Consider the following 27,978-nt stretch of genomic DNA (forward strand, 5'->3'; position numbering starts at 1 on the left):
ATGCTCAATGTCAGATGGCTATTTTCAGTAAAGAAGTCATATGCCACCTCGAGTGAACCACCACTCAGACCTTGGCATGTCCCAAAACTGTCCTCCTCAAAGCTGCTACATCTCCTGACAAACTGAATATAAAGCTAGCCGCACGTGATCACATAACGGAACAGATTTCCTGTTACAACCCCGCATCGTGCTTGGGTTACTAAGACGGATGTTAACCTTTCAGAGAGCAAAACACACAGTCGTTGTTTGGTCGTCCTTAAAATGGAAACAAAGTTGCCATTCCGAAGTCAGGCATAAATGCTAAACATCCATGGAGAGAAAGGGAGCAATGACCCAGAAAACAACCATGCTGATTTAGGGTTTCCTCCGTTTTAGATCGAAAATGCACTTCTTCATTGGCTAGATTATAATGCCCATCACACCCTGCAAGACAATTGCAGTTATAGCCCAACATGTTTAACAAACTAGCCGTTGCACCTTATAAAGTTGGTAAAATTTCCCATACCCCGCTCTGTAGAATTTACTTCTTGGGTAAAATAATATTTTTTAAATAATGGCTGTGCAGAGAGGACCTTGAGTCGACCAATGGCTGGATGTGTGGTCAGCCACCTTTCTAAATAAATATAAATAAATCCTAATGGAATAGCCCCTGACCCTGTTCCGACTCAAACAGGCCCACGGGAAGCAAGTCAATATGCTCAGTCCTATAAAGGTCAATGGGTGGGTGAGGGTGGGAGATACAGTGTGTCTGTGGGAGAGACGGGACACAGAAGTTAAAGCTCAGATTTTGGCCAGCTCGGTCATATGGTTAGAATTAAGAGATAGTTCATTGTTCCTCTGGCGATGCCTTCCTTACAGAATACAAGCTGTGACAAGCTTCGTGAACTAAGCCAGGCGATTCACACACACAGCTAGAGTTCAAAGTCCTAGTGTTAGTTCCCAGCTGTGTATCGATCAGCAGCAGTAACCTCCCATGATACTCGCAGGTAATTATTCACTTCCTGCTGAATGCGGGCAGGTAATTGTCCCTTTACACCTTTTTACAGCACTGCATGCAAGTTTGATAATAGGATGGAGGACAGCATGTCCTGCAGCAAAATGTTCACACCCAGAAGGATACACACGGAGAATTCAATCAAAAGTTTTTCAGAGCCAAGAGAACAAGACTGATTGGTAAGAATATCAATTTAGGAAGGCATCTACAGGTGTATTTTTGAAGAATTATTACAGACCTTTAATTTCAAGGACATGACTCCAAAGCAGAGAACACGACTTCCTGAAATCCTTACTAGAATGGCCAAAACTGGAATGGTTAAAAGGAACATTCCAAGAACCCTCGATAACTACAACCTGCTGCGGTGGTTATGGTGTCGGAGTGGCCTGGCATGGTTTGACTGGATCTTGGCAGGCACCTGCACTGCATCCAGTCTTCAATTTTTTTTAATTTTTTTTTAAAGTGTTGTTAACATTGATGTGTAGTGAATACAGCTCCTTGAAACATGAGGACATATTTCATATAAAGGAAGACTTTGAAAACAAAGCAAGATAATGTACAAATAAACAAGTACAAATCCATCCTCCTGGGCAGTGGCACAATTTGCTGGCTCTGGACCAAGATCTGCTGATTTACTCTTTAGGGTTTAGGCTTATACACCAAAGTGTGAGGTTTTTTCTTAAAATCACCTTGAAACACAATCCAGAACAGCAGGTTGATCACAACTCAATTATTAGGAAAAACGTTTGTTTCATTCTATAATCTGTAGCTTACGTGCGTTTAGCAGATGAGCGTGATCAGAGTAAAATCAAAAGCAACTATTTCACTTGCAAATGGGAACGAGTTTCAGGATTATAGCTAGACAAAAGACATATCCCTGGATCCTCTGAGTGACCCTAACTGACGCCATCTATTTACATATTCATCCTGATCTTTGCAATGAGGGTGGAGACGGCTGGAGGATTCACAGATTTGGAATTGGGCACAGGCCAAACATGACAAGTGCTGCACTTTAAAATAAAACAATAATAATATAGTATAATAATAATAATAATAATAATAATATTTTCCCAAAAGACCATTTAAAGTGCTTATTTACAGTGGCCGCCAGCACAGGACATTCAGACTGCTTAGTTAATCTCCCCCCACCCCCCCCACCCCCCTTAGTCATGGAACATAGAGGCCCCTGCAGTCATGGAAGGTGGGGTTTGCTTAGAGGCCCCTCCAGTCATGGAAAGGTGGGGTTTGCTTAGAGGCCCCTCCAGTCATGGAAAGGTGGGGTTTGCTTAGAGGCCCCTCCAGTCATGGAAAGGTGGGGTTTGCTTAGAGGCCCCTCCAGTCATGGAAAGGTGGGGTTTGCTTAGAGGCCCCTCCAGTCATGGAAAGGTGGGGTTTGCTTAGAGGCCCCTCCAGTGAGGGAAGGTGGGGTTTGCTTAGAGGCCCCTCCAGTGAGGGAAGGTGGGGTTTGCTTAGAGGCCCCTCCAGTCATGGAAGGTGGGGTTTGCTTAGAGGCCCCTCCAGTCATGGAAGGTGGGGTTTGCTTAGAGGCCCCTCCAGTCATGGAAGGTGGGGTTTGCTTAGAGGCCCCTCCAGTCATGGAAGGTGGGGTTTGCTTAGAGGCCCCTCCAGTCATGGAAGGTGGGGTTTGCTTAGAGGCCCCTCCAGTCATGGAACATGGGGTTTGCTGAAAGACACCCCCCCCCCCCCCCCCCCAGTCATGGAATATGGGGCTGGCCTGGCTTACACCCCCCTGCCCAGACTGGTACATCGGGGCTTGCTTAGGGTCCCCCCGGCCAGTATGGAACATCTGGATTCTTAAATTCCCTGGCCAGCATGGCTTGGCTTGAATAGAGTCTTCCATCAGCACTGAATATCAGACCTGTTTGGAGCCCTCTGCCACTAGACAGGGTTTGGTTTTTTAGAGCTGTACAGCAGCACCAAATGCCTGGCTTGTCCAAAGTCTTCACACCAGTATAAGACAACAGACTTGTTTAGCACCCCCTACCCCCTGCCAGCAAAAAATATTCCAAACTTGTTTAGAACCCACCAATATCACAGGAAGTCAGGTTTGTGTAGAGATCCCCATCAGCACAGGGTGACCAGCTTATATTTAGGCACCACCAGCACAGGACAGTCAGCTTGTATATAGACCCCACCAGCACAGGACAGTCAGCTTGTATATAGACCCCACCAGCACAGGACAGTCAGCTTGTATATAGACCCCACCAGCACAGGACAGTCAGCTTGTATATAGACCCCACCAGCACAGGACAGTCAGCTTGTATATAGACCCCACCAGCACAGGATGGCCAGCTTGAACTGGCACAGGACAGATACTTGTGTAGAGTCCCCCCACCATCACAGGACAACTAGATGGTAAACAGTCCCAGCAGGGAACATAGTGTATATACAATCAGCAACTCTACAGAACACTATTAATGCCAAATGAATCGGACATTCACCACCAGAACAGATAACCATACAATATAGATTTATGTAATGTCAGAAAACGGTATTACTACCAATACTGCTTTTTCTATACGCTTAATATCCTCTGTCAAAGGCAGTCCCTAGCGATAACCGCTGAATATAACGACTGCTTGCTCCTATCCTGTTCCCCTGACAGGACGGACTCGGCTACTCATGACTGCTTACCTGCATGTGCACTCTGGTTACCATGACACCAGAGGTTATTTGTGCTCGGTTGCAAAAATCATAAATAATTCAGCAGACTGTCTAACACTCTTCGAGTCTTTAAAAAGAAAAAAAAAGTTTCCATCAGGTGATCTTTACTCGTTGCCGCATTACTTCTAATCTCCAGGGGATTGGCAATGCCTTCAGATGAACGGCTTTCCAAGGATTTGGCAGAGTGGCGGATGTTAAAATATAAATGTAAAAGTTAAGGGACTTTCTATACTACCTTGTACCTCTGGGACAAACCCTCGAGAAAGCAAATCATGATCAACAGAAGACAAAAAAGAACAAACACCGACAAGACCTATGAAAACACTGTGGTGGTGGTGGTGAGGGGAGGTGGAAAGGGGAGAGATGCCAATAGTCACATGGAAATCAATATACTAAAAGAGCCTTGTGGTGTCTTCTGGAACAATGTCCAACATGTCGAAAGGAGCCTGGATCCAAATGGAATTGTGTCAGTCTATCATTGTTGGATGGAAAGATCACAATTCCATTTGGATCCAGTATTCTTTTCAGTAAGATGGTTGTTTGTTTCCAGTTTTAGTTTGTAGACCAGAAGAGGTGCACTGACTTCCTTCCATGAGGATATTTCTCAGTTTGCTTTCTTGCTTTCTTTATTTATAATAACGTATTTATAATTTACCTATATTTATGAGAATCTCTTTTCTGTCTATATTTTGTTTAGAGCTTGTACAATGGGAGAACTGGAAATAGCACTGATTAACCTGAATATACAGATACAAACATCTATATCTGACATTTATGGGGTATGTATTTAAAGTGCAGGCCCCTACATGAAGGCTCTTGGCTTATATACCCCAAAAACAGTACCATTTCGAACAGGGGCGCCAAAATACTCAGATTCCAAAGTACTTTAGAGTTGTGTTTTTTCTTCTTGTTGTTGAGTTACATAAACAAATTGTGCATAATATCTGCAGTACCTCATGCGGAGTATTTTATTTCACGCGTGGCTACAACCTTTTCTTTTTTCTTCTTCTTTAAAGGGGGAGGGGGGCTGGGTGGTTTGGCGCCTGCAGACAGATGCTGCTCTCAGCGAGAACGGTGGCTCAGGAATGCGCATTACGTCTCCCATCTGGGTCGGCACGCAGGGACATGCTCCCTCATTCAAGTAACAGATGATCTTTGCTGCCGACAGCAAAACTGCTCTTTGGAGTCCTAACCCTTAGAGTGCTGGTGGCGCTGCTCGAAGGGTTAAGCCAATTTCTGCCAAGTTCAAACAACAGAACCTTCAGATGACTGGGACAACATTTAGGTTTGTTTTCAAATGGTGACAAACCACAATGACTCCAAAGCTGAAGGTCAGTCAGTGCCCAGAAAAAACTCGAGCAACTGTCTCAGAGAGGTGGGATATCAAAGGCAAGGGATGGAGGTTTGGACAAACCCCCTCGACTTCAATAATAATAAAAAAAATACAAAATAAAATGTAAAACTGACATGTTTATTGGAACCTGGAATATTCCATTAGTGAATCATTATTCAACCCATTTCAAGTCCACCTAAAGCACTCTTCTGCTTTTGCTGGAACATCCTTCCACTCACAGATATTGGCCACTGTACTCCGCAGCATTGCTGATCTATGATGGGTGGCAACTTTGATGGTTATAAGAAAGTTCCCTAAAACCTATAGTTAGATGCCTGACTTATAAGAGAGAGCACCCCAGAATCCCACTTATTGCACTAATTTCCCTCTCTCTTCTGGGACCCGCAGGTTTCTCAAGGTTTCCAATAATGCTCCCCCAACCAGAGGTACTTCATTTTTCAAATATTTACCCAACTCTCCGCAGGTTACATGAACATGTCTGTATCTGCAAATATAAGACACTTTCTGATGATATGTCCCAGGGCACAACAAATCAAAAGCTTGGCTTTACACCGTAACTATTGTTTCACTTTGGGGAGTTAAAAGAAAGGGAATCGGTGGGGGATTTCACTTCGCTACTGCAAATTGTATGCCATAACAGACAAACAGAACATAAATAAATTAAATTAAAATATTCAACTTCGGTATATTTAAAACTTGGCTATTCTAGACTGAAATTAAAGGTTTAATGAATAGTCCCAAAATCTTACAAATAGACATATGAAGCTATGGATATCAGGAATATTCTAAAGAATCGCTAGGGGCCTCAATGGTGGTTTATTCACCTAAACCAAATGCCACGAATACCAGTACAAGAGACGAGAGCAAGATCTTAACCCTTTCTGGTACCAAAAGGGAGGATCAATGCACAGACTTTGTAAGATGCGGATAAACAGGCAGTAAAAGTGTTAATTCACAGATTTGAACACAGAGTTAAACAAAGGAGCTAGTTTGGGTTTTATTTTTTTAAATCTATGATGTGAAACTTACAGCATGAAACCATGTCAACAGCAGCCAATGGAGAAAAAACAATTTACGCCATTTCCAGCAATAGATAGCCCTAACCTAATGCAGTACTCAGTCTTCTGATTAGACAGCAGCAATAATAGAGAAGTCAAACACCTTAGATGGAAGTTCATTAACTACATTAAACAGAATTGTCCGTTTGGATTTAAAACTCTAGATTTTCTTTTTGGGTGTTTTTTCCCTAATGGATCCGGAGCAGATACAGGGATGTGTGAAATGCTGAACATAATGGATTCTTTTAACCTTTGTTACTATGTAACATTCAGACCATTCCATGGGTCTTTACAACATCAAAGCCAATACTGCATTATCTCCCACTACAAGGAACGCCAGAAAATCACGAGTCTTACCATTTCGTCCAGTGCATAACGCAGAAGGCCCTGTTCGTAGAGGATGAAAAACCTTCGCTGCCATTTCTGGAATGGGAGAAAACAGACAAAGAAAAATTGGGTTAGTGCGCAATACACAAGTTTGACCCAATCACAAAGTACAGCAAGAGGAGGAGCTTAACACATGTTGACCATGAAAGAGTAAGTGAGAGTGTGAGTGTTTTATGGGACACACTAACAAAAAAATACTTAGTTGCTCATCAATTGCACAGCATGATGGGAAAGAAATGCTAAACGTAGGCCAGAAATGCCAGCCACAGCTAGGCTTGTTTAGCTTAACAGTTTAGTGAATAAGTCATGTGCAGTGTACTCGTCTCAGATGGATTGCACGCAAGGAGTTGAAAGTTTTCAGTGAAGACTGGAAATCAATATCAAATTAATACAACCTTTGTGTGGTTTTTATCCATCTCGCGTGCGGTGGGGTGCATTTACTAAACAGTTACAAGTGGTATTTTGATACCAGAATTGTTAATCTAAGACCAAAATGGAAAAACAAATAAACTCCAGTTGCATTACATATTTCTTCCTCAATGAAGACATTCTGGCCTCAAACCTGCAAACTGTTGCTGCAATAAACAACGCAGCTTTTAGTGAATAAGCCAGTCGTGAACAGCATTCTGAGCGGCAGGCTCAGTGAATCTCCCTGCGGCTCTTCACTTGAGTCTGAACAGAGCAGTAGATCAAGTGTAAGACGTAGTACTGTTAATAACAATAAGATCCCATTTGGCAAGGGCCAGTGCTATACATCACTTAACTATTACTTATTGTCAGCCTCGCAGGAAGCGTGCCTTGCCTGGGGCCCGCGATCGGATGTGGGGTGGTGGATCTGGGGCAGATGCAGACACGGCGGAGCTGGTAACCGTCACAAATAGCTTATAACAGAATGATAAATGGAACTCCATCTACCATGCGCTTACAGGGACGGAATGGGGCAATGACACCTGCAAAGGGCTGGTTTTACCACTGTTAGGAGGATTAATTATAGCCAACAAAGAATTTTCTTACGGCTACCTTCCATTCTGTGAGTCCAAACTACTCACCTGTGCACTTGTGACACCCCCCTCTCTATCTAAAGTTGCTTTACTGATAAAATTGCTTTCAACAGGAAAGTACGCTATAAGTGTGTGGATCCAGTTAAGGTTACAGTGATTAATTTAATAATGCTTACTACGCTCCTGGCCTCTGACTAGTACTTTTTTTTTTTTTTTGTTTTCTCTTTTTTTTAATCACGGTTTAAACAGGTAATTTAGAAGTAGTCAAAGTGTCTGGATTTAGATATTTAGCAGCATTAGCAATGACGCAGTACAATTTTTTTTTTTAAATGGCACGCACGCAAAAACACAATTGAACATCTAGGTCAGGATCAACAACATACAGTTTTATTATATTTTCACACTATCTAAAAAAGTACTTAAAGAGCTAAAACAATCTTAAAATGATTAACATGACACATAGATTAGAGATTTTGCTTGGCAATTCGACACCTCTATAGAGAAACGCAGGGAAAATGACACGTTCAGCTCATGTATTTGGACGACCCGTCAGACACTTTAATAGCATGTGAATCTGAAGAGATAATCTCGCTGCTGTTACAATGAGCTGTGATTTACCAGGAAGAGAAGACATCTTGAGCATCACACAAAGAAATGTTTAACACTTTGAGCGTCCGAGGGACATGCAAGCCGCAACTCCCAGCTTTGGAAGCCAAAGAGTTAATGCTTAAAGATATGAATGACTGACTGTTAAAAGTGCAAGGAATGAACAGAACGTTCCATTATTCTAGAGACTTCATAGCATATCTTACATCCATACAAAGACATCCATGTTTTAAGTTCTAATTTGTTTACAAACTAGACCTAAAAATATTTTCAAAAGCTTGTATTCTTATTGAGCCCTCCCACTACGGCATCCAGCAAATACCAAGGTCATGCAAATTTTCTTGCATATGTGATGCCTACATATCTTTGATGCGGTCGTGACCCAATAACTACATATGTGTGGAAAGATCCCATTGGCTTTACGTGTATCACCGGATTGGAGAGAAAGGCTGTATTATATGAAGATGTCCCATATGAACAACGCTTGCTTATTATTTGACAGGCCCGTCAAAGTGAATGTATGATTTCAGGCCAGTGGAGAAAACCTGTAAACATGGCTGACGCAGACTTTAGTTTTGTTTTTTAACAGTTCGGTTATTTTGGCATTAATTTTAAATTCCCTTTTTCAGTGTGATTGAGAACTATGACAGCCTAAAGAAGTCAAATTAAATAACTTTGTTTTCGTATAAATAATATTGCAACTGAAGAACTGAGCTTAAAAAGTCAAACTTTACAGAACCACAACTCTGTTGATTAAGGCGGCAAAGTGTCATAGGAATTGTTCTACAATAGGAAGGTATAGCTAGTGCCAGTGTGTTAAAGAAAAATACCTTAACCCCTTAAGGACCAAACTTCTGTAATAAAAGAAAATCATGACATGTCACACATGTCATGTGTCCTTAAGGGGTTAAAGAGGCAGAACCCATTTTAGAACAATACCACAATATATATTTCAGGTTTTATCCGCTTGATTCATATACGTTGCTCTGCCATAGCAGTTTTACTGCCGGAAAGGCGAGATTTCTGTGCATTTTTTTTTGTGGCAATAACAACGTTTACGTTGCAGCCAGGTTTTCGATTTAGCACCGTACAGGATGGACGAAGCATCCATACTCCTCTGACAAACACATCTCAGTTTTCTGCTCCCTGCCTCTGTCTCTTTTGATGTCCATTTAAGGAAGCATTATCCACCAGAATTATTCTTTTTTTTTTTTCTCCCCTGCAATAAAAGAGACGCTTCGGGTTTCAGGAGCAGGAGACGGATGGCAAAATCACCTGGTCGGAGTAGGGAACTAGTGTCAGATGCCAAAATGAAAATAGGCTTATAGGGTTTGTTACTAAAACCAACCGCAAAAAAAAAATATAAAAGAAATGATATTTATATATACCAGGAATATACAGCAGATTGCTGGGCCAGAGAGTGCCCATCATAAAAAGGTAAAACTCGCCGTGTGACCCAATCTACAGCTGCAAATTCATTAAAACTAAAACAAAACACTTTAGATTCTTTCCAGTGTCAGGGAGCTCTCCATCACATTGAGTAAGGAAAGGCTGCTATGAGAAATTGATTATAAACACAGTTATCTGGACCTGACACACACGATATGCATTTTGAAAACTGTGGGAATCCTAATTTAATTGTTTTGGTGCACAGATACTGGTCGTTTTTCGGAAACAATGTAAAGGATCAGTCTGACAGCCATCAGAGTGGCTTCCCCGTAGGAGAAAAAAAAAAAAGCCCACTATAGTGGTTATGATGCCAGGAGTACTCTGGCGCTGTTTCCTGGTAACGCGGCAAACTGTTTTGCAATAATTTGCCCTCTTATCTAGGATCCTGCCCAGTACCGAGGGTCCTCCAGTGGCCAGTGACCCTCTTATCTAGGATCCTTCCCAGTACCGAGGGTCCTCCAGTGGCCAGGGACTACTTCCAGCTTATGCAGTGATGATTGATGTTCTCGCAATAGGTGAATTTTAGGTAAGTTTTATGGCTTTTTAAAAATTACTTAACGTGAACCCCCTCTCCCAAACCAAAATAAAAGAGGTTTTGGACGCAGTATATGGTCTGTGAGTATTGGGATTAGCCATCATCAGCGCGCTCACCCCGTCACTGCTGTCCAAATTTGTATGGCTTAAGAAAAAAAGAGAAGCTTCTTCACAATCCTGGCAGCAACAGAGGTTTGAGACCCCCCCCGGCTTTTATCACACTCTCCAAAATAGTAACGTAACCACTACAACAAGCTGCAATCATACAACAAGCTGCAATCATACAACAAGCTGCAATCATACAACAAGCTGCAATCATACAACAAGCTGCAATCATACAACAAGCTGCAATCATACAACAAGCTGCAGTGATTCTAGTGCTTCCGAGTGTCCCTTTAATGTCGACTACAGAGAACTGAACCTATACTGAGTAACAGCAAAATAGCAAAGAAAAGTAAAAAAAAACATTTTATACCGATGTCTTTAACGCACGTTCCCATAATATCAAGTGCTGACATCATTTATAAAATTGCAGATATTGGAGAAATATGGTCCATAGGAAGGGTTTTCAATTTATTTTTAAAATCTAGGAATATCACAAGTGAAGGCTGCATTTTAGAAGAGAAGAGGTTTCACAATGTTTTATTAAAAGCTATTTTTTTTAAAGCCGCTGGGCGCTGGATGCACCGCACTGTAGGGGTTCAAACAGGGTTATAAATGATGTGGCAGCCATGCAGCCGCTGAGTCGTGTGTGTGTGTTTTTGGCTCTGTCTCTCATTTGATGCCTAATCCCCAAATCGCTGACTTTCGTTACTGGTTTGTCTCCAATATTTAATCTGCTATTACCAGATGAGGTCACACAGGAAAAACCAACTCAAAACACAATGAGATATTCCTCTGATTGGTGGCTCCAGCGGGAACAGCCATGCAGAAGTGTAGCGGTATTTAACCACTTCTCTTTGTGATCGATTCATGCTGTTGGACTGGAGTAGAAATTAACCTTTTCAGTGTATGAGCTACAACAAGAACATTTTTAGTAAACATGCAACACATTGCCGGCATATCATTTTCACATACAGATTGCTGTTTGGAGAAACCAAAGCCAGTTTAAACCTCGCTCCCTAATACTCATTGAGACTGAGAAAGACATTTAACCCTTTCATTGTACAAAATCATATTTAATTCTAGGCTGCAATAGATGTTAACCTATTCTCTGCCTGCTAATCATTAAGGGTAGTCTAGAGCAGATATTAACCTTTCCACTGCTGGTCAGTCTGCTGTTTATTTATACTAGAGTGCTTTTTAACTCTGACACTGCCAGACAGCAGCTCTGTTATCCTGACAGCAAGATGAACTTTAGTTTATTCGCTTGTATTGAGTGGAAACAGGAATTTGTTGCTCTTACCCGAGATCTGTGCATTGGATTGTCGAAATCTGTGCCCTCCGGTGCCAGCAGAAGCCATCCCCCATATATAGGCTTGGCCTGTAAGAGAAGAACATAGAATGAGTTAACATGGATAAAGATGGAAGGGGCTATTAACACGCAGGATACAAAAACTATTACTGCACTGCTGCGCACTCAGCAGAAGAATTAAATGCCTATCCTTTACAGTGGTGGCACAAACCATACAGCATTACATTGCTCAGTAATACAGTTATAAACTGAAACTAAAACTCTTGTAGGATTGTGGCTTTTGGTGCTTAACGAGACACTATAGGCACCGTAACGGCGTCATCTCATTGAAGTGGTTATAGTGTCTGGAAGCCACTGGTGCCTTTTCTTCCATACAGCGTTACACTGGTTTTAATGCTAAACAGGAGTTCCAGGCAACCCATCCCTCTCTGTGCTGCTTGGGGTAATGAGGAAGCATTAGCTTGATCAAGCCTGAGCAGCAATGATTGGCTGAGAGAGTGTCAGCTGACTGCTTTCAGCCTATCACAGTGCCCATTGCTGGTATGAATCGGTATGGAAACAAACCAACAACAACAAAAAAAGTTACTTGCGCACTATCCCAAATCTCTATGCGCATTCAAATAAATTAAGGTTTTTAAGGATTACAAACCTCTTAGGTGAATCCTACACTAACAATTAGCTTTGCTTCCTTAAGCTGAAAGGCAAAAGCTCTAATGAGACACAGATGTATTTTTATGAGCCCTACACACTCATTAACCCCTAATAGGGCAAAAATGGCTGGGCGGCAGCCCTGTAACATGGCTGTGTAAAACAAAAGCAAATACAACACACGTAAATGGCCATTGGAGTGATTATGCAGTTCTTTAAATGTGCATAGGGATTTAGGATAGAGATCAGGTAACTGTTTCTGATCCATGCATGATACTTTTAGTTTATCAACCTCGTTACGAGTACTATCAACAGTCTGGCATGGTACAAACGGTAACTGCAGAGTACAGTGGTTCTCAATCAATGAAAATCATGTTTACGTTTGTGAATGAAAGGCTGGCTGGGCATGATGTTTAGCCGCAGTTCCAACTGTAATGCATGCAGTATGGCTGTTAAAAAGGTAGAAACCCATCTGGTGTACAACTACAGCAGCCGCAAGGCTAGCAGCCAGCACTGTTGGGATGTTTTCGTCAAAATGATCCAGTGCAGACCCCAACAGACACTGTACAGAGTCCCCCAAATAATACATCTATATTTTAGATGCGACCAAAAGGATGGATCCATTATGCTTTACTAACTTTAAGACTGCCAAGTCACCATGTACGTTTCTTAGCCAACCCCCGACATGCTGATGGAGCTTGGGTTTAATCGGCCTTCACCCGTGTATATAAAGGAATATTGGTGGGCTCTGCACAGTGTCTCATTAGTGTCTGTCTGGGTCTGCACTGGATCTAGAGGTGACAGACGCACCTTAGCAGTGTTGGCTAATAACAAGTCGAGGGACGCAGGCAGGAAGCCCTCATATTAGTTTAGAATAATTGTGGCAGGCCTTCCGTTAATTTATAAACAGCTTCACACAGTTACAGTCACCAGCCCCCCAAGCCTTAGAGAGATAGGGCCTTACACAGCCTGCACCGCAGACCCTCGCCTTCCAAATGAAATGTAACCCAGGTATTCTCGCAATCGCGATTTTATGGAACACCTAACTGCGGCCAGCTTCACACGCAGGACTAATTCTATGGAAAAAGTATAGAATTACACGGGGCTTTATTCAGTAATCCATCACTTGCTTAGTATATTGCACAGCTACATATGACTATATAAGGGGCTGTGTGATGAGAGGCCCATCGTATAAACAGTTTATATACACAGGTCCTGACATCGAGCCGCGGCCAATGGGGAGAAGAGATTTGTTTACACAACACAGACCCACGGCTGGGTCATTCACCTTGCTGTACTATGTGTTTTTACTTTTATGGTTACTAAAGAGGGGAGGGGGGGAGCACCAACTGCACAAAAGACAGTACTTTCAAATAGTCTTTTAGATTCAAATCACAAAGGCGGACAGCCATTTAACTCAATAACTGCATTGGAAGGATTAATAAAACGCATGGTTTCAAAAATATATCCTTGCTGAAACCAATTTATCAGCTTTTTCATTTTATTGATGGAGAGTGTTCCTCTGCGGAGAGGTTTAATCAGTTACAATTATCTTTCAGTGAAATACCAGACCTTTATTCCAGCCCCTACAGAGGACTGGCAGAGTCGATACAGGCTACTGAGAACAGATAGCAGTGATGGACTCCCATTATTATTATCGGTATTTATATAGAGCCAGCTTATTCCGTAGCGCTTTACAATAAAAGGGGAATTTACCAAATGAGACAATAAGAAAATGTAACAGGAACAATAGGTAATTAAGGAATGAGTTCAAATGAGCAGATACTTTGCTCAGCGGCTCCTGTCAATGGATCAGGCCTGCTGGGCATGAGCTGTCAATATCAGAGAGAATCACAGCCGATCAGGAGCGGTCAGCAAGGCTGAGAGTCATTTAACCTTCAGCTTTTGCATGCAGGGAGACATTTTGTTATCTGTAAGATACAGCCATATAACAGAAAACACTCTGCCTACAGAAAGCACCGCCATTAAGAGCTGAATGCTGGCCTAGTTTCTGACAGTCAGATCACCAGACTAATGGTTTTATGGCTTATGGAAACAATTCGATCAGCTGTGTTACAGCTCAATAAGGCAACACTGGCTACATATGCATTCCCAAGGGTTAAGAGTGAAGGGATGCGATTACAAAATAAAATATAAACACAAGCTCACATTTCACTTTGATACGACTGCACGGGTACAATTGGATATTCAGGAATATTGCCCTTATTACACCTCTCAGTCTTACTTTCTCCATCCTAGATTAAAAACTGGACAACGCTGGCTGGCCAAACCCCATGGAGAATGTAACTCACATCCATTCGGGGTGCCAAGATTCATTCTCCTTACTTTAGAGTTTCATTCTGTGCAGCTCGTAAAGGGTCTTAAAGACCAGAAGGATGATGATCAATTTATTAGAGGCAAATAAAGCAACCAGAAAGCGCTTAAAACAAACGGCATGTTTCACTAAAGAATGGTTTATTAGACGACTAACCTTGTTTTATGGGCAATCCACCCTTATTGAATCATAGCTGTGACATTAAAAAACAAAAAACAAAAAAAAACTATTTATTTTTTTAAAAACAGGTGGAGTTCCAGCACATTTACAATAGAGTATATAAAAAAATTTTGTAAAACAAAATGATATATATTAGATTGGATTAGCCGTATTAGTCCAGTAGACAAGATGTCAAAATACCAGAGTATTGCAGTATGCAATGATACCTTTTTTTATCGGACTAACATAATATTTCAAAGACGAGATTTTAAGTGTTAAACTCTATCAGATTGATCAGTATTGCTTCAGATCTCAAGAAGAGAGGAAAACGCTCGAAAGCTTGTGTTTGAAATATTATATTAGTCCAATTAAAAAAAATGTATCATTGCATACTGCAATACTCTGGGTATTTGGCATCTTGTCTACTGGACTCATATGACTAATCCAATGTACAATATATATATTAGATTGGATGCGCCGTATTAGTTCAGTAGACAAGATGGCGCAATACCAAAGTATCATTTTATATATACATACACACACACACACAATATCGTACTGCAAGATCTGTGACTGATTTGCCAATAAATTAACAAGATAATAAATATATTGTTCCTATTGGTGCAAAGCTTAAATTGTAGGGAGGCAAGTTTTAATGAATCTAATAAATAATTATTGTACAAGTCAGACGGCGCCCAATAAAGAGCTCTAGTTGTTAAAAAAAACTGAAATTCCCATGATGCTCGATGAGCACAGACACAGAGTTTCCTTTTAGGGTGGTGGCTGAGCATCTTAAGATTTGCTGCTCAAGAACACCTGTCTAGCGAGACACTAATTACCCACTATGTACTGACTATTAAATAAACAGCAACTAGACTGCTTTACACCACAGCCATTTTGTACCATCCACTATCCCAGAATGCTCTGCAAAGGATTTCCACAACACCAGTCCAATGGGAGTTCAAATATTTTTAAGACTACCAGTATAAGTACCAGAAATAACTATAAATACCCAACTAACTTCTAACTAAGATTGTTGAAGAAAAATAAAAAATAAAAATATTTTTTCTTTTTAAGCCTGAAAATGACCCAAAAAGACAATAAAATGCTACATCGTTAACAGTAAAATTGGACTGGTGTTTATAAACACCACATAGGACATGCACGCAATCAGGCTGCAGCTGGTGCAGGCGCAATTAGGAGGCGAAACGTTTAGCAAAAACAAAAACAGCCAGGGGAAACTCCTGCGGGCTCCACAAGATGGACAGGGACAGGTTCACTAACAGGCATCCTCACATACCTAAAACCAATAGCTGGGGGATCCCAGGGGTGGCTGTGTGGTGTAAATAAACCCAGCCTGTGGCTATCAGTCTCATTTCCCAAAATATCTCCTAACACATTACCAAGTCTTTCTTCGCTTGGATAAACAGATAATTATCAGCTCTCGCGAAAACATGTATCTGCAGTTGACGTACGTGAGAAGAGCAGTTTCGTGTTGTGGCCCAGTCATGCAGGAGAGAGGCATTTCGTCTGTAATAGAGTTTGTGAGCTGGGGGAATGCTGTACTAAGAGGTTACAGTACAATTAATCTCTGCAATGAGCCCCATTGTCTACAGCAGACAGCGACCTTTCCAGATATTAAGGAGTGGCCTAGGGCCTACGACACCTTATGCACAAATGCAGAGACTGTATACTGTTAACCCCTTAAGGACCAAACTTCTGGAATAAAAGGGAATTATGACGTGTCACACATGTCATGTGTCCTTAAGGGGTTAAAAGCCATTCGCTGATAGAGGATGTGAGGTTTCACTGAGTAACTTGGAAGAGGTACCCACAATATAAAATTTTTAAAAAGTAACCACTTCAGACATCTAAGACTTCAGAAGCAAAGGGTCAGATCAGATGTATAATTTATTCGATAAGAGCTTACACAGAAAAACACCAGAAAATAGCAGTAAATAACGGTAGGTAACCAGCCAATCAGTATGCCAGTCAGGTTACTAGTCGAACAGTCTACATATGGCTTGGCTGCAAACTGATCATGGCTAGATCGGGTGGCATTGGTCATTAAATGTAATAGGATTATTCGGTATTCATGTAGGTTCGAAAGGAGACCCATGAAGCTTCTATCGCAATATCAGAGTTCTTACTTTTTTCCCCAGTAGGTAATGTGAGCCCGGCCGTTTGTTTTCACATGCAAATTGCAGGAACCCCAGCTCAACAAGCACAGCGCAAGGAAAAAACAGAAGCTAAACGTAAAAATATTTTTATACCTTCCCGTTTGGAAAAGCGACATTCCGGGACAATATTCCTAAACAACCTTTTCATCACATGCGAAAAGCAGGGTTTAAACTAATAGATGGTTTTCTTCATTAAACACTCGTTTAGACCATAGCCCTATTCAGAATGGGCACACCATTCTCTAAATATGAAACTGGAGCCACGTAATCCACGTTCAGACAGCTGGTTCTTAATATATTAGGTAGCAGAACAATACATTCCATCTCTGTAGGACATACTATTTGTTTGCCAATTGACTGGGACCTGCATGTAAAGTTTAATAGAATTTAATCGAAGCTACTCAGCTTATTAAGGTTCTACCCTTTTCCTTTTAATTCGAGAGGTCTTTTACCCTGCTCCATCAACCCTACTTTACTCCATTATGGCCACGTAACACAAAATGGTCTAGTAAGAGTAACGGACTCAAAGAACACCTCTCATCATATGTTCACTTCACGTTTTTTAAACTTTTATTACATTAAATGATGTATATAGATTTTTATTTTTTTATATCTGGCTGAGCGGGCCATGTTGGGTCAGACTATTATTTTTCTTACCAGCTGCTGTTCAACCTAGCTTGCCTGCTGCCGCAGTTCATACACAACACACAGGGCAATGGAGCAGCAGGCAAGCTAGGTTGGGCAGCAGCTGGTCAGATAACAGAGTCTGATTCAACTTGGCTGCTCAGCCTGATGAAGTGAAGTTTTCTATTTATATAAAAAAAGAATTAAAAGAAAAAAATCAATATTCATCAAATCTCATCTAACATCCCTCCATGACAAGGTACATCACATCCAGCTTAACCAGAAACTCATGGCACTCAAAATGGCCACCATAGAGGACCGGCAAAGGCTCACACATTAAAATCAGAGGAATCCCCACCGCCATCTCCGCAGAGGAGTTGCCACACTACATAAGGCATCTTTTGGCCACCATGCTCCCACACACAGTTACAAAGAAAATCGCAATAGATGGAATATTTCATCTCCCAACCTACACTCGCCTAAAGTCCCCGGCAGCACGAGACGTAATCCTAAAATGCATTACAGTCCAAGACAAACTCCATATTATGACCGCGCTTAAGAGCAAAATACCCCTATCCTTTGAGGACTCAGAATTAACATTTTATCAGGACTTATCATGGGCTACCCTACTGTGGTGCAAATCATACGGCCCGGCCACCACACAGCTATGCGCAGCCAGCATAGCCTACAGGTGGGGAACAGGAGGTTCCTTGGAAGTCACCCATGAAGGGTCATCACCCTCAATGCAGAGGCAGAGCAGGGCAGTCCGAACGCCAGAATAGCTCATAAATCCATCATACCTGCCCTCACGAGAGCAAACCAACAGCCAGCCGTCCTGGAGAGACAGGACAACACAGTACGCAAGACACACCCTGCCTGCCCAACATTTGCTCCATCACGACTAGCTTTTCACGTAGTAGATACAAAAGTCAATCACACAGGCTACATAGCTGCATAACCAAACTGTAGATTAACCCGACCACGAACCGTAGCACACAACCAGATCGCTCTGGCTCCGATGAGTTTAACCCACCATGTAGATGTAACTAACCAAACGGTTTACTGTTCCTGTTTTTTGTATTTTGAAAAAGGTGCAATAACTTTCTGTGCCATACTAACCTTCATCTTGTATACCGCATCAATGTTTGATCTTTCTAATATGGCAACATGTGCTTTGAAAATATTTTGTGCAACAAGATAAAGAATTTTTTTTTAAATCAATATTCATAATTTAAAATAGATAATTATTGCTCATTTAATGTAATAAACTTTTAAAATATAAGAATTGAAAATTTGATGTGTCCTTTAAATGTGGGCAGTGAGGGCTGAGTGTCTATAAGACTTGTCCAACTATAAGCTTTAAATGAAAATAAAAAAATAAAATAAAATACTCAGCCTAGACTATGAATGCGTGGACTTCTAAACAGGTAGGATCTATCATCTTATCAGATGAGGATCACAACACATTTTAGGAAAAAGAGAGGGCTATCACAGCAGGTACATGGAAGAAGCCATTATAGCGCACTGGATCCATTTGGACCCGTCAGGGTTTCATGTGCTTTATTTCTTACTTGTTCACAATCTTTCATAATGACTGCGTGGAAGCAACACGAAAGAAGGACAAGCAAGTAAAGGCCTGTCTTGTTAAATATCCCCCCTCCTTTGCCCCCCATACAGTTTACGAGCAACTTTACATTGTTCCTTTCAATTTACCTTCTGGTATTTGAGTGCTCAGATCAGAGAACGCCAACCAGTTCTGGAGGACTAGCCTGTTGATATTAACCTACATTTGTGAAAGTTATGAACAATTTTGAGATACAATTATTGTTTATCGTTACATGTCTAGTTGTAGACTCAAACATTTAACAGAGGTGTGGGATGAGGGTGCCAATTATATTTACAGATACTGGATTTCAAGGAAGGATATGTTATTATAAACCATTCATATTTGTATCCCTAAATAATTGGATATTTTAATGTTAATAAAGTTAAATATTCTATGCATTTTTGCACCCTATAGTAAACGGAGACTATTGAGAACAGTGATTGTCAGTTGTGGTTAAAGAAGATTTGCCACTTGCTATGATTTTTAAAATTATATTTACTTATCACTATACTTAAAGGACCACTATAGTGCCAGGAAAACAAACTCGTTTTCCTGGCACTATAGGGTCTTTAGGTCCCCCCACCCTTTAGGATCCCACTCTCGCCAGGCTGAAGGGGTTAAACGCTTACCTTTCTCCAGCGCCAGGCTCACTCGACGCTGGTGAACTCTCCTCCCTCCTCCGACGTCAGCGCCAAATGCGCATGCACGGCAAGAGCCACGCGCGCATTCAATCGGTCCTTAGGAAAGCATACTCAATGCTTTCCTATGGACGTTCAGCGTATTCTCACTGTGATTTTCACAGTGAGAAGTGCGGAATCGCCTCTAGTAGCTGGCAATGAGACAGCCACTAGAGGCTGGATTAACCCTAGTGTAAAAATGTTTACAGCTGTAGGGTTAATCCCAGATGGACCTGGCACCCAGACCACTTCATTGAGCTGAAGTGGTCTGAGTGACTATAGTGGTCCTTTAACAGATTTGTATTTTGAACTGCGGAATTTACTAAATGACTAAACTTTACTAAAACCAAAATAATTTCGCTTAATGAAGACGTTCTGGAGTATAGATCATGCCCCATGCAGTCTCACTGATCAGTTCTCTGCCATTTAGGAGCTTAATCACTTTGTTTATGCAGCCCTAGTCACACCTCCCTGCCTGTGACTTAAACAGCCTTCCTAAATACTTCCTGTAAAGAGAGATCTAATGTTTACACTTTCTGTATTGCATTTAAAAAAAATATATATATTGGGGGCGTGGCCCGGGATGGAAGCTTAAGCTGAACGCTCCACTCCACCGGTCCCTGTAAAGCCCTACTAAATAGCTTATTTTAGCACCCATGGGACGTAACCCCCCCAGGGGTTCCCAATTGAGCCAGTCGCAAGGTCCGATGGACGAATTCCTGCACAATACCGCAGACGCGCGTGGCGAGGCCTCAGGTTCCAAGATGTCGCCCACCTCCTCTACACCCGGAACTTCCTCTGCCTCAACCCTGGATGGCATCGGGGAAGAACTCCGCACCATTGCAGCCTCCATGGCCACGAAAGCCGACCTCCTGGTGCTCACCACTACCATCCAGGATGCGCTGCGGGCCATAATGGCTGGAATCCGGGCAGAGGTGACCGCACAAGGGCACAAGAGCTGGAACGCTCCCACGAGGCCCATAATGCCAGACTGGCGTCCACTGACACGGCGCTAGCCAGGCAAGGTGATCTACTCCTGCAACTCCGTAGATCTGTCAAGGACCTCGACAACCGCGGGCGCCGCTGTAACATACGGGTGCGCGGCATACCAGAGGCAGCAGGTGAGGAGGATGTTGAAAATTCCCTAACAGCCCTTTTCCGCGTGATCCTACCTGGCGATGCCCCGATGGAAATTCGATACGACAGGACCCACAGGGCGTTAAGACCCCGCTCCACAGAGGATGGCCTTTGGGATATTATATGTTGCCTCCATTCATTCTCCGTGAAGAATGCCATTATGAAAGCAGCTAGAAGCCGACCCACATGGGACTACCGAGGGGCACAAGTATCATTATTTAATGATTTGTCACCGGTCACGTTGGAGGCCAGGAGGGCCCTGAGGCCTGTCACTTCGCTCCTTCGAGAACACAACGTCCCATACAAATGGGGCTTCCCGTTCGCCCTGTCAGCTCGGCACCAGAATGGATGGGTGTCGCTCCGCTGGCCGGACGAGGTCCCCAGATTTCTGGATGATTTGGGCCTACCACCAGTGCAGGTGCCCGACTAGATCCTGGGACCACTGGACGCAGGCCCGAGACCACAACGTGCACCCCGTCGACAGAGGGGTAGGTCTCCACCAGGACCCCCACGACGGGATAACCAGGAGTAGCGCCCGACGCCCCGCGGGTGCCGACCTGCTGGAATGATACTGCCCTACCTAGCCTTGGGGGACCCCCTGGATGTTGCCGGGTACTGTTGATTGCTCTGGACCTAATGTCCTCACCATACCGCATACGCTTTCCTCGATTCCCCACAGTTACCGGGAAGGGGTTGAGTGATAGCCACACGGATTTTGGAGAGACCACGTAGCTGCCTGTACTTTCCTCTCCGCAACTTCTAATGCATCCACGGAACCGACATGCCCGCAGTGGTAACATGCCTATATGGGAGAGGTACTCGGACTCACCCTCCTTCCTTGCACGGCCTCCTGTATCACATCTGGACCGCTTGACCAGTCTTTGGAATCACTGACCCTACCTCAAGTTACACTGTAAGGGGATTCCGGTCAGCTCCTTGGGTGGTGGGGTTACGGGGGCGGGGGACCTGAACGTTCGCCCACAGTTGACCCCCTTCTCTGCCTCAACCCACGACGAAGCCAGTTGCTGTAGTTCCTCAATGACACCCACGGCCCTGGCCTGCCTATTGCGCTGGGACATTAGATTCCGACCCTCTCTCCATCTTGATAAGTATCCTGCTTTACCGTATTACCATGTGACTGTCTCCTTTGATTGATATACTTACCATCCTGTGCCTACATTGATGTTATGTTGTGGGGTATGCTGAGGTCAGATACTGTGCTATGCAGGGGAGTAATGACGGTAATGAGGGTGAAGGGAGGTTGGTAGGGTACCCTGACTGAAGCGGGGGGAGGCTGTAGGCGAGGGGGACCAGTAGAAATCTCCCCCAAAAATGCTTAACTCGGGGGAAAGCAAAAAAAACTAAAAAAAAAAAAAAAAAATTCGAGTCAGATGTTTGGTCGCTACCACTGAAGTTGCGGAGTATTCCTCCTGACCCGAGAGATATATAGGTCAACGGTTGTGACTCACCCATACCCGGAGCGAGACGTAGTGAGCTGATTTGGGGACCGAGGGATGACAGCCGACCCCACCGGTTAGGCTCTGCCAGACCGCTTATGCTCGTCAGACCCTGACAGGTGGTTGGGGGTAACGAATATGTTATGGGGCCTACCCTGGGGATGGGGAATAGGACGGACATGACGGCGGGGCATGCACGGGAAGTTGGCGATATTCGCTATTGCCATTTATTTTCATTCATGTTTAGACTTTACGCCTCTGGCTTATTGTTTCTTTGTTCACACTCTGTTTGCCTTTATGCTAACTTATACCTCCCATGCACCTACACACTTGGGCCGGGACCTGGTTGGAACGGGACAACTCAATATCTACCATACATACGATATCTACACTGCATCTACCCTGGTTTTGACTACGACCACTACCCTACACTTCCACTTGTGTGAGACTCTCAGCGGAGCCACAGGTTATTTCGAATTTCTCCTGTACTGTTAATAGATTGCTAGACCACGCAGGAGCCTCATCTATATTAAAGTTCAGTTTACAGAGCAGGAGACATACGCTTCTAAAGCAAGTTAACATGTAATGGAAAATGAAACCATTTTTTAAATGCAGGCTGTCAGTCACGGCCAGGGATGGTGTGTCTATGGCTGCATAAACAGAAAGAAAAGTGGTTTAACTCCTAAATGGCAGAGAATTGGGCAGTGAAATCTCAGAGGCATAATCTATACACTAAAACTGCTTCATTAAACTAAAGGTTTTTTTTTGGAGACTATGGTGTCCCTTTAAGCTAAAGCTGTTTTAATGCCTACCCTACAGTATCCCTTTAAATGAAGCAATTGTTTACTTCTTTATTCAACTACTGGGGACTCCATCTTGGCTGCTGTCAGTCATTGTTATACGCTCTCCCTTCGCACCTGGCAGTCAACATAGCGAGAGAGCATACAGAGACAATGAGAAATTACACCAGGTTTCTGTTTCTACAGCGAATAAGCAATGTGTGCCTTGGCTGTGCCCAGACGGAACTGGATGTTGATGTAATCTGCTAGATTTGGAAATAATTTTAAAAGAAAATGGAGCTTCTCGTGAAAACACAAAGATACCAATTTCCAGGGAGGTGACAGTCCCCTTGTAACCTTGGCACTCTACAAGGTTACACTTGTCTGTGAACTACATTAAACCACAATGCTCAGCCAGCCAGGAAATGCAGACTACTAACATCTGGAGTGCCAAGGTTATGTTAACCATCACAGCTCCATGTTCAGTAACATTCATATTTCTGGGCACAAGGGATGCCCTCGGAATATCTTTAACCCCTTAAGGACACATGACATGTGTGACACGTCATGATTCCCTTTTATTCCAGAAGTTTGGTCCTTAAGGGGTCAAAGGAAATAAGAGAATATAAATTTCCTTTGAGGCTGCAATGCCTCACCAGATTGCCAGACAGCCATGATTTATCACAATGCTCCTTAGAGAGGTAAACAAGGGCAGCACTCAAACAGTTAATAATCCCTAGGATACAGCCTGCCAAGAACGCGAGCAGCCATTGGCAGAAAATCTATATAGTACGTGGGAAACAGCACCCATTTAATGCCTCAGAAAGCAGGGAAAGGAATACAGTGTTTCGGGAAGAATAAACTGTGCCCCAGCAGCTTCCCCTCCCCCTGAAAAAAAACAAAACAAAAAAACTCCACGCAACATTTAACCCCACGATTACCGTTTGCTAAACGTAAATCCAATTGTAATTTCCTTACTGAAGGTGGTTTAAACATCAGACAGAACAGAATCTGCAAGAGGACACTAAAAGCTCTGTAAAGCCTACCGCGCGGAGCTTTGCAGAGCATTCCCAGTCTGACTCACTTGGCAGAGGCCCATTGCATTGAGATTACCGGTTACATCACTGGTGTGGATTACGGTATTATGTCACAGGCTGCAGCCCACACACAAACCCAGAGAAGAGGAAGGGGGGGGGGGGGTGCACTATATAAACCATACACGTGACTTATCTATCATTCTCTGTATGATGCTCCTAAGAGACCCCCCCACCCCCCCTTTATGACATTCCCTTACTGTATGGGGTTCCAGAGAGACACCCCCTCTCTTATTGACATTCCCTTACAGTATGGTGTTCCAGAGAGACACCCCCTCTATTTATGACATTCCCTTACGGTATGGTGTTCCAGAGAGACACCCCCTTACGGTATGGTGTTCCAGAGAGACACCCCCTTACAGTATGGTGTTCCAGAGAGACACCCACTCTCTGACAGAGATTCTGGGCCAACACTGCAAGAGCTGTCATAAATTAAAGAATCAAATGGAGCGAGCCTTAATTTGCTAAACTCCAACACAATCTGTAGAGTAGCAAAAAACAGATTATTTGATAAAATGGTGAGGTTCTTACACTATTACCCCAGGACGTAGTTGAAGACCAGAGCGATCTGAATGTACCTTTCCTGGTTAAATACCTTGTTATTATTACGCTAAACTGGGAGTAAAGAATATTTAAAATGTTGCAGCATTACTACGAGAAACCAGCAGCAGTGAAAACACGAAATAGGTCGGCTGAGAGTGCTAGATCTTGGCGGATCCATGTGGTGCTTTAACCATTTAATGGCATGGTACACGTTCGTAGTTGTTATGGTTCGATGTCCTTATTGTGATATTGGTATAAATAGTGCATCTCACTGTGTAGTATGTTACTGGTGGCTCTGTATACTACGGGCAGACGACAGGCCGAGCCAGGTTCCAGATGCTTGCTAGGACTCTCAATCAGCAAACATACCAGCTGCACTAATGTATACTGTATGAACGAAACACAAACATGGATTCACCTGTAGACAGTAAGCCCAAGAAAAACAAAAAATATCACCAATGGAAGGAGTAGCGCATCGCAGAATGAATCAGCTACAGAAAGGCACTCCCAAACTAACTGGTAAAAGATCAAAGGCTGGAAAAGCAGATTCTACAGGAAGTAGGAAGGAAAACAAACCCATTGCGGACAAAGATTGCATTCCTATCGATGTTTAAACGCCGGGAGTGATCACAGAAATAGATACCAGATCCGTAGCTTGTGAACAACTACCCAGTTCCCATGATGCTATGTACTTCTAGGCTGGTAAAGCATCATAGGAGTTGTAGTTCAAGCTGGAGGGGGGCCTTCGCTTTTGGACAACCCAAGATTACAGCACTGACAAAGAAGAATATCAGATTATTTAACCAGAAAGGTTTCATGAAGCTTTCAATAATTCTCCTTACATTTACTATATTCCTCCCCCCACCAGTACTTACTGGAGTGATGGAATTATTGCCCAATTCAATGGAACTCGTTTTGATCAACCTTAGGGGAACAAAACGGTTGACCTGCTGAGATTTGTTCTCTGTTTCAACCAGTACAATACAATACCCATGATCCTCTGCTGGCCAATGGTTGGCTGAGGGTGGCGCAAGTGTGGTTTATACACTTAACTGGAAATTGTGGTTATTTTATAAAAGAAACTGTCCATTTTAGGCCAAAACGGCCAAGTTCTAAAAAAAATCCTGCATAATTCACCACAATCTGAAATTTAGTGACTAACCCCAAATGTGTTCACCGAGAGCTGGGTTGATGCCAGTTGCATTTTCACTGGTAATGACAAGAGACAGCTGGGGAAAGTGATGGGTGGAACAGTGATGCAAACATTGCTATTAAGCATATGAGCACAAGGATAAAGCAAAACACTTATTGCGCACGCACAACTATTCCCTGCAGTCATTAATTATGTTGCAGATTACAAAAACGGTTCTGAACGATGGGAAAGATTGCTCAGAGGAGTAAATTTACTACGATTATAAACAAGTCGAAATGGGAGACATAATCCGATTTAAAAAAATAAAATAAAACATATCCTGTAAATCTATCTATAGTTCATTCAGACCACTGCAAAGAAATTGTTAACATTTGTTAGTAATACTTTCAGCCACTTTTCAATTTTAAATTATGAGCAAACGTTCAAACTGGACAAATAACTTGTAACTAAAGAAGAATTGGCGATATAAAAATCATAATAGAAATTTCTTAAAAAGGACAGTCTAGCAACCAAAACCACTTCATCCTTATGACGTGATTTTGAGGCCTATATACTGTCCAATACAGCCCTGCAGTTTAAAACACCCATAACCCACACCCCTAAGGGCTGTCACTGAAGGAGCACGTGGGGGCTTCGGGGTAAAATAGATTCAATAACCATTTTATGCAGAGGACCAGGATGCAAATAAAGCCAACACTGGATATTGGGTTTGCGTGCCATGGTTATCGATAAGAAGCATTGTATTGGCAGATCATGTGCCATATACAAATGAACACAAAAGGACGAATAATAAATATATATATTTTTTTTTTTTTTTTTTTTTTAATACAAAAATGAAGTTTGTTAATTACAGTGTTCCATTAAAAGGACACTATAGGCACCCAGACCACTTCAGCTCAATGAAGTGGTCTGGGTGCCATGTCCCCCAGGTTTTAACCCTTCAGATGTAAACATATGTTTACATTGCAGGGTTAATCCAACCTCTACTGGCTGTCTTACTGACAGCGGCTAGAGGCGCATCTGTGACACTCAATGCGAAATTTGCATCCAGCGTGCAGAACGTCCATAGGAAAGCATTGAGAAATGCTTTCCTATGGACTGTTTGAATGCGCACGGCTCTTGCTGCGCATGCGCATTCCGCTCCACTCGATAGCTGACGTCGGCAGGAGCGGAAAGGTCACCAGCGCTGGATTAATGTAAGTAACTGAAGGGGTTTTAACCACGGGAGGGGGGCCCTAAGGATGCTATAGTGTCAGGAAAACGAGTTTGTTTTCCTGACACTATAGTGATCCTTTAATGCATTACTCCAAGCATCATAACATTTACAACTCGCTGTATATGATGGTAGAAGTTCCCTGGCTCCATTCCCTGGTAATAGGGGGAACGTGTTTTGTAACACTTTGCACCTTTCACCTGGGTTCTGCCGAACACGGAGGGTCCCCCAATGGCCAGTGACATGCATCAACCAGTCGACCATTTATTGTCCGAGAACGTTACCTGACCACTCTCAGCCAACCAATGCCACACGGTGCAAGGAATATGCACAGAAGTGACATTACCCGGCCCCGAATGGCCAATGACACTGCCGTGGGTGGAGTTACACCGGCGTCAGCAAAAGGATTATAAACTCTGTTGTGCATGGACTACAGGCACCATAACCACTTAAAAACACCAAAGCTGCATCGTTTTTGCAGTTTGATGTTTTGGTCTAAATTTTGCATTTCTCTTAAATACTTCACAACTCACAGTTTAGGGAGTAATCCTCAAATATATACAAAACCCCAGAGTTGTGGGTATGTTAAAATTACTGTAAGGTACAAGGATGTGAAATACAAGAAACTACTACAGATCCCAGAGGTATTGCTTTTCTAAAGGCCATAATCCCTGGGCAGACTACAAATTCTTTAAAAGGCAGTCAAACCAAATGGCTCTTTCAGCCAGACTCCGAGAAAGGTTACTGAAAGCTCACAAACATTCAGGTGCAAGTGTAGGAATAGACTTGTAGCTACCTGAAAATTCATGTGTAGACTGCCCCAGGCAAGAGCTGTCAGGCAAAATACAGGAAAGAGAGACAGCTCAATTTATTTCACACAAAACACAGACC

General features: G+C 42.8%; 2 protein-coding genes across 10 annotated transcripts in view; one reads left to right on the forward strand and one right to left on the reverse strand.

Annotated features, from left to right (window-relative positions):
- PEMT (phosphatidylethanolamine N-methyltransferase) overlaps positions 1-27,978 on the forward strand; it is a 440,725-nt gene that overhangs the window by 402,097 nt on the left and 10,650 nt on the right. The window lies entirely within an intron of this gene.
- MPRIP (myosin phosphatase Rho interacting protein) overlaps positions 1-27,978 on the reverse strand; it is a 118,855-nt gene that overhangs the window by 84,109 nt on the left and 6,768 nt on the right. For all 9 annotated transcript variants that reach the window (XR_010085215.1, XR_010085214.1, XR_010085217.1 and 6 more), the window contains exons 2-3: positions 11,474-11,551; positions 6,449-6,514 (exon numbers count right to left, since the gene is read on the reverse strand). Coding sequence is in view for 5 of the 9 variants with exons in the window: in XM_063430676.1 (XP_063286746.1) it covers positions 6,449-6,514; positions 11,474-11,551 (144 nt within the window). In the remaining 4 variants the exon portion in view is untranslated. The remainder of the gene's footprint in view (positions 1-6,448; positions 6,515-11,473; positions 11,552-27,978) is intronic.

The sequence above is a fragment of the Pelobates fuscus genome, chromosome 8, assembly GCF_036172605.1.
Source record: "Pelobates fuscus isolate aPelFus1 chromosome 8, aPelFus1.pri, whole genome shotgun sequence".
Lineage (NCBI taxonomy): Eukaryota > Metazoa > Chordata > Amphibia > Anura > Pelobatidae > Pelobates > Pelobates fuscus.